The 12,130-nt window shown below is 47.8% G+C and overlaps 1 protein-coding gene across 1 annotated transcript in view; it reads left to right on the top strand.

The window, feature by feature from the left end:
* LOC144140921 (dnaJ homolog subfamily C member 13-like) overlaps positions 1–12,130 on the top strand; it is a 145,269-nt gene that overhangs the window by 112,649 nt on the left and 20,490 nt on the right. Inside the window, exons 33-35 of the mRNA XM_077672421.1 lie at positions 5,160–5,234; positions 7,362–7,562; positions 11,096–11,177. Coding sequence (XP_077528547.1) covers positions 5,160–5,234; positions 7,362–7,562; positions 11,096–11,177 — 358 coding nt within the window. The remainder of the gene's footprint in view (positions 1–5,159; positions 5,235–7,361; positions 7,563–11,095; positions 11,178–12,130) is intronic.

Below are 12,130 nucleotides of genomic sequence, written 5' to 3'. Positions count from 1 at the left end.
GGTGCTTTGCCTTCCACTCTTCGTAGGCAGGGTCACTCTCTTTGGGCGCCCGCTCGCAGCCGGCGCAAAAATTGGAGAGCATGACATAATCGAGCACGAGCCCCGTGAATAACTCGATGACCGTGCCGACTCCGATGTGTGACGAGTGTCCCCTCGTCATCCAGGAGCCGTCGTACGACACGGCGATGTTGCTCGGGTTTGCAAGGTCGAGCTCAGCGTACAGTTGCCGAACTGATCGTGCGCAATCTGGAGTCACCTTCCGCGATGCGCGAACAGCTGCGGGCGTCAGTTTAGTCTTCACGTAGCTCTGCCACGTTTTGTTGTGCAGGCCGCGCGAAGAAATGTTCATCGACGAAAACACGTCGTTGAACGCCGTTTGCTGCTTTCCAGTCGACTGCATGGCGCGCGCGCCCAAAACATTGATGGCAAACGGCTTCGCCTTGCTCTCGCCGTCAACGCGTGGCGAGCTCCACGCCGTCGACACGTCGCCGCAGTTCGCGCACTTGAGCACTAGCTTTACGGCGAGGCCGTACTCCCTGTCCTCCTTGCCGATTTCCACATCACCGGAGCACAACTTGAATTTCACTGCGCGCATTAGTTCGTTCAGCTGGGTCAAACTGACGATCACGAACCTTGTTTCGTCCAGCGGCGTGGCTGCGGCGTTGTCAGGGTCGCCCAACAGGCTGCACTTCCGTTGTGTAGCTCCAGTTGAAGAAAGCTCGTTCAGCTTGTTTTCCGCGTTTTGACGCACCTCTGCCACTTGTGACGGGTGCAACATTGCTGTATCGAGACGGATGCGGCCACTGCCAGAGGCGTTATGAGCGGTCGGCGGAGGCGCTAGGCCTACGTTGACAAGCGCGTCGTCGCCAACCACGGAAGGTCGGTCGCTATCTCCTTCATCGCTCCTCGCTGGTGTGGAGCGGCCTCTGAGATTCTCGAGGTTGGATTTCTTTCTCTTTTTGCCATACGGGTTCTTCGTGCGGGATTTTCTTCCGGCCTTCCACATCGCAAACGTCGTAGTCAGAGCCCGAGCAATATGGCGCCTGATTGTGCCGACAACGGCATGGAGCAGACGACAGACGCCGCCTTCGGCCAATCGCATCGCGCTGTCTAGTCACGTGCGCTCGCCGGCGAATAGGAACGCGCATTTTTGCTTTTTTTGGCGCGTGTTTCCCACTCTACGACTGAGCGGGCAGGAACCGCAGTGGCGGGAAATTGAAGACCGAAGTTCGCTCTTTCAAACAAGACCAAGATCGCTGCGATACCGCTCGTTGCACAGCAGTGAGGAATTATAGAAAAATAGTTATTTTGGCGTCGGAATCTCGAAGAATCGGCCTTGTAGGGCTTTTATAAGTTGCTGTTACTGCTCAAGTACCGACTTTTCGGAGGAAAAACTTCGCAAACCGGGAGAAAAAGACCTGAACATTTCAAAAATGATGCTTATGAAAAGTGCATTTTTTGGCACTTTTTCGGTCCCAAGGACCCGTGTGCCCCCTTAAATAAGCTATATAAATAGGAAAAAGGGAATGGCCATGTGACCCGCTAGCTCATTTCCCACAACACAAGCTATGATGTCATACCAGCCAGCTCTGCGATTGGCTGAGGCGGACAAAAGCAAACGCAAGTTGTGCAGGGGTTATAATCTTGCAGCAAGAGCTCTTTTCTCTTACATGTAATGCATACATTCATTTTAAAGAAGTATGAATGGTGGGGTAAACAGAAGTTACGAAAGTACATGTAAAGATAGAAATACCGATGCGCACTGCTGTTGGTACTGCGCACACCAGGCTTGTTATACAGTGTAGACCATTTATAACGTAACCGCTTATACAGTTGAACCCCTTTATAAGAGACACGTACCGGGGAGCAGTTTCTGTCTCTTATACGAGATGTCTCTTATAAGCAGGGTACCATGTTTTCACTGACTAATCAGACCCTAGTTCAATGTGGGCACCGTATAACTAAAATAAGCTCAAAAGAACGCTACAGCATGTTTCGAAAGATTCATTCTAATTATTGTTTGGTCCCAGAATTTATGAAACTTGGTTTGCTTCATGACTGTATTTACACTGTTTTTTACAACCGATTCTACAAGCTTTTTTTCCTTTCCTTGTTGGTGGAAGATGAATCGTAGATGTTGAGTTCACAGGCCTGATGAATAGCCAGAGCGCACAGCTTCTTCCGCTGTGTGCTCCGGCTATTCATTACGCTTGCCGGACTCAATGTCTGCAGTGCTTCTTGATTGGGAGCTACACGAGTAGGAGAGCCCGCATGTGTGATCGCGCTCCATCCAAAGAATTGCAGTAAGGTTCAACTACTTCTGTCAGTTGCATTTCCATTGGCAGGGCTTCTCATTGTCATTTCATAGCTGACTGAACCACTTTGTGTTTGCTGAAGTTATAATAAATAGCGACTGCACCTGTCTGTCGTCCACCTGTGTTTCCACAATGGAAGCAACTGCAATTTGTGACTGATGGCACTGCATCTGAAGTTAAAATGTCTGTTACAAGCGAGATTATTGATTAAACTTCAAGGATGACTTGTCCCTTATAACCAATCTTCTACATCCAATGTCTGTTATAAAAGAGGTCGATTTAATGGGAAAGATAGGGCAGCCAACCATGTGGGTGAATAGTGTCTCTTATACCCATTTGTCTCTTACATCAGTGTCTCTTATAACGAGGTTCAGCTGTAGTGCGGGACCGGATATAACGCGGGTTTTTGCGACCACCGGTTTGCCTCCCATAGAACTCAATGCATAAGCATACTGCTTAAGATGCGGTTGGCCGAAGCACAATACCGTTTATAGTGCGGTTTTTCGGCGGGTCTGCTGATCGACCGGCGCAGCTGAGGCATCGTTATAGGGTAGCAAAAGAAAAAAGAAACGATGAAATTGACCGGCCTGATGCAGCATGCACCCCTTGCCCTGCTCTAACGTAGACACCCAAAGAAAAAAAAAAGGCACCCTTTAGTTCGTGCGTACCTGATAACCACAACTGACCTTGCTTGATGCATCTCGGGAGATAGCGAGACTCCCCATCCGCGCACGGCAAGTTGATTTTATTAATCGTGAACCGCATGGGCCGTTTTCGAGCACGAATCGTGCACATCGGCGTTGTGCGTGAATTTTTTTTTTTTTTTTTTTCGTGCTCGTATCGACGATTCCGCGCTCGCGGTGGCTTCTTCGCGTGGGAGTGGGAGGAGCCTGACGACTTGCACCAATGGGGAGACGCGTACCTAATGGAGGGAGATTCGAAGCGCTCCGAGCCGGCTAGACGCGCGAGCCGCGCCAGAGATGTTTAGGCTTACCACCGCGGTATTTTTTGATGGGCGCTTTCACAAGCAGCGTGGATGGCAGTTTATATTCCACTTTTCGCCCAGATTATTAGCTCTTTTCTTGCATGAGCATCTTCGCTTGCGCCCCGTGCGGCATTTCAGCGAGCGGTTAGAAGCGGTCGCTGGAACTTACTGGAACTGCCTGCACCGCTTCACGGCCAGTGCCGACGCCATGTTGCCGCCTCTAGCCGCGCCGCCCACACCACGCCAGTTGTATCCGCGCTGGCGTGCACTGCACGTTTTCGCGATACCAAATCTACCACTCGGTTCACGCTTTAGAACGTTGTTGCAGATAAGCCACTGCTCTTTCCCTTTCCGAACTTTCGAGCCGCGCAAAGCCGAAGATTCCCACCACCAGTACGTTGCGCTGATAAGCAGCTGCCTTCGGCATAGTGAACACAAGGTGGGATAAAAAAAAAAAAAAATCCCGCTGGCGTTCTTATCACGTCTTGCGGCATCTGTTTATAGACTCTAAAAACGCAGCCATGGTCTTTCAAAACAAACACAACGGAAGTTAAAGCCGCGCTCGCCGTTTGTGAGACTGCGCTTTTGCCCTGCAGCAGCGGCTGATGTTAAAAATAATACGAAATATAGACCGTGCCTTTGTTTTTAAGTGCTGTGCGTTTGAGTGATGATAAATATAGGTTGACTTGAGAGATAGGTGGCGATGTGGTTGAATTCGCGCGTGTTTTGGTTATAGTGCAGTACCGCTTATAGTGTGGGTTTTTGCGGCTCCCGCGACATACGTTATAAGCGGTCTACACTGTAGCTGCACAGCAGTATGGCGCTTTCTGGTTGTCTGACACGACACCGGCCGATTGGTGTAAGTGACATCGTCTTACGCGACCGTGTTTGTCGAGTATACCCCATGTTTCACAAAACGAGTACTTTCTACCATAACAAAAACAAGCCGGGTGCAAATACAGTCAAAAACAAAACAAAGACAGACAAAGCCCAGTTACGGTCTGGTGGCGCCATCTGGGAGGATTGACGGTAAACGAGGCTTTGTAGTCCTCTGAAAGCCTAGTGCCGCATTCAGGTTCGCTTGAAAACCCAGATTTGTGACATCATCGCAAACGACCTCAAGAAACACACAGTTGGTGGGAGAATCAAAATTTTAACATAAATTGATAATTTATCAGTGAATAAAGCATCATTTGCTGCTGTACAAGCGCTGGGGGCACTATGAAACACCAAATCTTACAAATAAAACAAACTTGTACTTTGTCTGCATGGTCCCTTAAATCCATGGGTCATGAAGCATAAGTCCCATAAGAATGTTAAAATTGCCATGAAGGAATGTGGGTTCTTGAGCATGCTGTGGATGCACAAAGTGTATGTGACTACGCCCTCCAATCTTTGGAAAGAGTCTGGGCATGTTGATGGCTAGCATTGCCGGTACGTTACTGCAAGCATTGCCATCACCTGGCAACTCTTGATTGTTTGCTCATGCCGCCATATGCACTTCTTGGCAGCTCATGAATTTTCTTGCTTAAGTTGCGTTCTACTTCAGCCAACATACACCAGAGAGATGCCCTTTGTTCTGCACTACGCTTAGCCATGGTAGCTTTTTTGCACAACTCCGACGGCATCGTGCGGCACAACCAACCCAAAAGGGCGGCATACCGTGTGGTGAAGCTTGAGGAATTTGACGAGGCTTTCCTTTGAAAATGTACTGTTTGATTTGAAACGGTTTGAACAAGTTCACTGTTCACTTTGAATTCACAAGCAGAGTCGCCGTTTGCCTACAAGGTATCCCCGCATGAGTGCGTGTGGTGCTGGATGGGCCCAGGCTGAGTACTGCCATTTGCCTCCTCTTGCAGAGCGCCTGGTGGTCCTGGACACGCTACTCCCCCTGGCCTCGAACAGCCGCCTGGTCAGGGAGGCCGTCAGCAAGGGTATTCCTCCTCCTCCTCCTCCTCCTCCTGGACTGCTGCCAGTACCCTTCTCTCCCCCCCTCCCCCGAGAGACCCTTCTCTACGAAACCAATTTGCAAAACATTGTGATCTCGCAAAAAAACAATGCAGGATTAAACGGGATTGTGAATCCACAAAACAGCTGCAGTCAAAAAAAAGCTCGAGGCAAGCCCTCATCGTCTAGCCATAGGCAGGCATCTAGTGCAGAAATGGCCAATTTTAAGCTTCACTCTCGTTTTGAGGCTACTTCAACATTGCATTAATTTGTGTGCAGAATGCGATGTGAGTGGCTTCTCCTTGTTATGAGGTACTCATGCACTCAACAGGCCATATTTACCCGATTCTAACGCGCACTTTTTTTCCTGGAAGATACGTCACAAAATCGCATACGCGTTAGAATCGAGTACCAGACGAAAAAGGTGTAGCAGTTTCTTATCATTATTGACTAGTATCGGGGCAACCATAATCACAGGTTTGCGCAAGCAAAGCTTTAACGATTGCCCGGCCCATGGCAACACAAAAGTAACAAAAAAATCCAGTCGATGTTTATCTCTTAACGCAGAACGAAGGCGGTATGCACTCCTCAGCAGACAGGTGTACCCTCTTGGTGGGTGGTGGGTGCAGGCGTCTTATCTGCGAGGCCCGAAGGTCTTGTGCACCCGTTTTGAGGGGATTCGCATGGCCTTGCGAGTGCTTGTTGGGCCGGTGAAAATGAAAAAGAAGCAGGTGCCCCTTCTTAGATAGCAGGCTCAAGACAGCAAGCCCATGCTCTTCCATTTTTTCTCGTGAAGGAGAAAGAGCAGTGAGTGCACGTTCCTAGTGGCATGTAGTGCACACCCTTCTATAGAGGACTGCTGCTCCGTGGCAGCCTCTCGCTGAAAATGTTTAGTTTTTCTTTCTTTCTTTTTTTTTTTTTTTTTTCAGCCAAAGCTGCATGGGTGCAAGTTTCCACCACCGTTATCAATGCTACCAACCCTCTGTTTTTTTTTTTCAGCCTTTGAGGGCAGCGCTGTTTTTAGGTGCCAAAATAGAAAGAATACTGACCTTATCCACATTGTAATTTTGGCCTGAAATTTAACTGCTGAAAGCACACAAAAACCTAATAATATTATACTGAATTAAAATGTCAAATATTATACTAAATTGTTTATAAACTCCTTATTTTTGATTTTTTATGACTTCTGATTTTCCTAAGAATATAAAAACACTGGAAATGCTAGCACTTTGTGGCTCCATTTGTGTTAGTTTGTGTTAAAAACCAGTGCACTGCTTTTGGTGCTATTCTGTTCCCTATTAGTGCTTGTAGACTAATGGCTTCGTCTGTGTTAGATTAATAGGTCCCAATAGAAAATACTATAAAATCGCCAAAAGTTTCGGGGCTGTCTCCTTCTCAAAGAGTTGATGAGGCTGCGTGCCCTTGTGGTGGTGTTTCTGTTTTAAGTGCAGAGCACTTTAGGGGCTCGCCTTGTCGTCGCAGCTCACTCGCTGAACCCAAGTAGAGCCACACGGCGTTCCGTTGTAGCAGCTATCATCATGGCATAACCCAGAGGCTTCTTTAGAAAGCCAAGCGGTTTATATAGTCATAAGCGTTCTAAACGCGTGAACCACTGGCGCTTGACCTACATCTCCCTGTTGTTCAGCGCTAAGAAAACTATAGGTACATTTAAGGCAAAATCTGTGTATATAAAAGGCAGCCACGCGTTCGTTTAGTTAGAAACGCACATTGGGTTGGTTTTTACGAATACTATAAGCGAAAAAAGCGGCCCCGCAAGAAAAAAATGGCGCGTTCAAAATGACACGGAAAGGCTGCAGCCGTGCAAGAAAAAAAATGACGTGTTCGAAATGATGCAAAACAGCTCCGGCGTACAAAATTAAAGCAAGCGCAAAAAGAACGGAACTCCCGCTGGTGCAATTTCAGGCAGGAAATTTGACTTTCAGGCAGGAATTTGACAATTTCAGCAGGAAATTTGCGAAGGCCGGAAATTTGACTTTCATTGGGTGGTAGCAGTGAGAGGATAACGGCGCCACAGCCCACTATGGCGAATCACTGCTCTGCACTTGCTACAGCTTTCACATTGAGTGGAACTTTCTCTCTTTTTGCTGATGCAGGAGCGGTGGTGTACCTGCTGGACCAGTGGTGCAACGGGTCGGAACAGACCCTGCGCGAGCGGGCGGGGGAGCTGCTGGCCAAGATGGCGGCGGACAAGCTGCACGGCCCCGCGGTGCGCGCCACCGTGGGGCGCTTCCTGCCCACCGTCTTCCTGGACACCATGCGCCAGGGCCCCAAGGAGGCCCTGCACCTCTTCCAGGGTGGGTGGTGGCTCTCGGGGGAGGAGGAGTTTTGCTTGCTTCTTGAGGTGTGGTCAGACGACGTTACAAGCACTCAACCTGGGTTAACAATTTCGTGGTCACAGAAAATGATTGATGCTAGAGTGTAGGGTATGAAATGATAGATAGAGGACAGGGCTTTCCAACAAGTATTAATTTCAAACAGGTTTATTTTGAATATTATCAAACAATTATCAAAAGAAAAAAGTTACAAAAAACTAATACAAATATCAATGTCACTTTGCACAGGTAAACAAAAAAAATTGAAATATTAATTTTTAATACAAGGCCCTTATAGAATAATACTGCAAATATGAGCACTGTAATTAAGGACAAAAGTTATCTACATGCATACAAAAATATAAGCACTAGTGCCTATCATGCCACCGCACGAAGCAGTTTCTCAATGTGGTGAAACAAGGTTGACTCCACTGTGCAGCCGGTGCCAAGTGGTCCCGCCCAAACGTAGTCAACACGCTTCAGATAAGAGTTGTGACCTTTAGAAAAGGCCAAATATGTTTACATCAACACGCTGCAGTGATAGAACAGCCTGAGGAGAAAACGAAACTTACCGGCGGACACCTCCTGATGTTCCGGGGTTGTTTGATGCACTTTCGCTGTCCGTACTGAAGTCTGTCGAATCGAAGTCGTCTTGCGTGTCTGTGCTGCTGCCATCATTGAGAGATTACAGCTCAGATTCATTGGAATCCATCAAAATTCGCCGTTCCTGTGGAGCACCAGCAAGCGGCATCGGCGCCATACCCGAAACCAGTGAGCCCGACTGTAAAAGACCTTTAAAAATCCCCCCCACCCCCACCCCCACCCCCACCCCCACTGAAGAGGAAAGAAACTTGAAAGTGAAACTGATGAAGTCGTTAGCTGTCTGGAAGCACTCAGAGAGCGCCAAAATTTGAATTTGTATTCTATAACAAACTAATTGTGCCATGAAGCAGCGCCGCCGCTGGACGAAGCCTCTGAGAAAGATGGTGGCGACGATGCAGAAAAAAGAGGTGGCATTTCCAGCGGCCACATATGCTCAGGCCGTAGTTGGCTTGGAGGCGGTGCAGAGTTACTTTTGTGCAAAGGACCATCCCAGTGTGGACAAACGACTGCAATCTTTAGAAAAGGAGCTCCTGCTCTGAAAGGGCTGCAGCATGTGCCAGCAGACGTTGACACACATGTAGCGGTGAAAAAAGCCATTAAATGCTCATGTTTGTCTCTTGCCTTATTTTTTTTTTGTACTGTGGTGGGTCATACGTTTTCCCGGATGGTATGTTTCTCGCTCTCATTTGTTTTTTAAACGTGTCGACGAGGTTCTACTGTATATACTCTTGCTCCGTAGAATGGGCCACTGACAGCGCAGGCAATAAGAGAGGGGGGCATCCTCCCGCTTTGTAAAGTTACCCGCATCCACACTCTGTGGCTTCCCCCTCAGACTTGCATTACTCAGATACTTCCCCCTATTTTTCCAGCCAACTTTGGATGGGTGGTTGTGGCCGGTAGGGGCCTTGATGGGAAGGCTGGTGGAGGAGCGCTAGGCAACAACAGCATGTTTCAGGTTGTGAGCACGAGGTTCCCCAGGAGGTGACCTCAACCCTCCACTGGTGCATTGAACACCGTGCGTTCTCTCCATGCAAAGGGGGCGTCTGCATCCTGCCCTCGTGTTGCCTGTTTCAACCATCTTCGACCAGTGGGAGAGGAAGAAGCAGCGCACTGCGAATGCTGGTGTACACTGGTGGTACACGAGTCAGCAGGAGACCGTTGCGAGAGGCAGCCATGGGAAACTGCGAGTTTCAGTTTTCCGATTGGAAAGCATTAAATATTCACTTTGGTTTGCAACTATCCGAACATAATCATTGTTTACTTCGTGTCTTTTTCGGAAGCAACAATTCATATTCCCACACCCCTTTCAGCCCTTTGATGCCCAAAACTTTAATTTTTTTGCTTAGGATTGTGAAAACATTTTTATGATCTAAAACAACTTCCAACATCACAAATATGAAGCAAGAAAAAAAATGTCACTCCTTAGTACGTACACTGGGCACACTGGCTGCCCATATATCAATTGAACGAGAAAGCTACCTTGGTCAGCATGGTTCAAGTGAAGACAAGATAACGTGAAGTTTGTATTGCTGTCATTTGTAGTAACAATGTAAACGCAAAATTTCACTTACTTGTCACTAGCCCATTGAGCCCCCAGGCTTGATGCGGATTGACATGCATAAACACGTCTTTATTTTTAAACACATGGAAGTACAAGCAGCCCCCTGTTTTATTTTTTTTATTTTTGAAGGTCCGGGAACCTTTGTCTGTCAACAGTGTTGTTAAATGTCGAAAAAAAAAACACAAAGTGCGAGGGAAAAAAAAAATACTATTGTTTTGATATTGTTTTTGCTGCCGAACAGCATTGGGCACCGAAGGGTTAAACTCCCAATTCTATGATAAAAGTGTGCACAGGGTTCACTTCGTACGATGGCTCTCAGGGAAATAAATACCTATGGTAGTTGGAGGAGAAGCCAGGGATCCGTTTTTTTCTTGTCGGCGATGCTGCATCTTCCAACGTTTCACTTCCCCGCCTTTTGCTGTGCTCTCAGCAGCCTCATTCTCCAGCAGCTTTCTCATTCTCATTCTTTCACATTCTCAGCAGCTTTGCTTCCTCTGTCACATAGTAGTTGTGCTTCCTTTGCTTCCACCAGTTGGGTGCCTCTTCAGTATCTTCTCTCGCTGTTTTTCTTTTGTCTGTTTTTTCTCCTTGCTTACCTCGTAAAAATTTGCTGCCAGCACTTGCCTGTGCTGTCCCTCGGACTCCCTCCCCCTTTCCCCCATGCCCTTTTTGTTGCTTATTGTTTTGACCTGCTATTGAAGAGCAGTGCACGAAGCTCTAGTGCTTGGTTTTCCCAGCTCCGCAGCTGGCTGGATCCTTCATTGCCTCAGGTCATTAACAACAAACTCTGTCGTCGCCTGATGATCTTACGACATATCCTTCCGGCTCCACCAACCCTCCAATTCTCATCTTGCGCAAGCATGGCTTACAGCTGGCAGGCTAATAATGGGGTGTGCAGAGTGTGCAAGTAACTTTTTTATCTCCCTTCAAAAGCTTGGTGTGTGGAAATGATGCAAGTTGTGCACATAAAATTGCGTAATTGGCGCGTCGTCCTGGTGAACCCACTGTGTGTGACCAAGTTTGAAGTCAGGATGTTTATACCGACTGTACCAGGCAGCCGAACGGGCACACCACAGCACCTGTCACAAACCCAGGGGAACCCGAACTCTCTGTTGAAGGATGTCTGCTCATATATGTTCAGGTAACAAGTGTGGCGCCACCTCTTGACATCCACAGATAACAATAAGTGTAAGTGGCGGCACCTGGTGCTGGTGTATGTCAGCACAGCAGTCCCTATGCAGAGGCGTGCGTGCTGTGTTTTACTGTGCTTGAACCCTGTCAGGTGTGGAATGTGGTGATGGAAGCTCTCTTCTCCCTCCCCATCCCCCTCACCATCCCTCTCTCGTTGCAGCCCAGCAGGAGAACCCAGAGCTGGTGTGGAAGGAGGAGACGCGGCAGCGATTGTGCCAGGCCGTGCGTCGTATGGCACTCGAGTGAGTACCCCGCATATGGGCAGCCTGTCACACGGGACAGCCCAAAATCGTTCGTTATTTTGAAATATCGTTGTAATGAAAAACGTGTGGTTATAAGCCAGTGCTGATACCTAGGAGTGAGAATGCCGTACCTTGGCAGTATACGCATGTGCAGACAAGCAAACTCCCTAATCAAAATGTTGCACTCCCTTCGAAGCAGCTTTATTCAAAGAAATCAGTTTTCTTCTTGCGAGTGCAGCACATACGACAGATTCCACTCTGTGCAACACCTCATCAGGTACATCATTGCACCAAGCGATGGCAGTGGGGACCGTTTATGTGCACTAAAACATCAATTTTTGACACCATCTCACCTTCATCTGTGTTCTGGGACCCGCAGACGTCTTCGTTCGCATGGGGTGATGATTCTTTTTGCTTCTTCTTGCCTGCACCGCCAGCTGCATTCATCATTGAATATCGCACAGACTTCGCAGCAAGATCACTCACAACAACAAAAGAATATCTGCCCGCACACGTGAATAGTTCAAACAATAACCGACCAGACTGACAGCCAAAGCAATGAGAGAGAAAAGGGGCAAATCTGGCTAGGCGCTAGCAATTTGCCCTCAACGTTTTCATGATGATAGCTACTGCACTTGGGGGAACACACACACACAAACGGCGGTTTCTGCTCCACGCGAGGGTTGCGGGGCTGTTGCTTTCCCCGAATTTGTAATACTGATGTTCATCTAGTACTATAAAGGAGAAAATAGATTACACACATTATTCTGAAATATGCGCTATACTGAAATTCGTAGTTCTGAAATATTTTTACATTGAAAATATAGGCAACCTGGTGGGGATATTGAAAATCTTCCTAAATTTGAGAAATTCATTAATGTGGGGTTTGTAGTAACGAGATTTGGCTGTAGTGCGGCACACTTAGCACCGATGCTGGAACATGCTATGCACCC

This window comes from Haemaphysalis longicornis, unplaced genomic scaffold, assembly GCF_048455015.1.
Source record: "Haemaphysalis longicornis isolate Haplotype H1 unplaced genomic scaffold, Haemaphysalis longicornis Haplotype H1 scaffold_56, whole genome shotgun sequence".
NCBI lineage: Eukaryota > Metazoa > Arthropoda > Arachnida > Ixodida > Ixodidae > Haemaphysalis > Haemaphysalis longicornis.
Note: the sequence above shows the minus strand (reverse complement) of the source record. Positions and strands in the feature narration are given on the sequence as shown.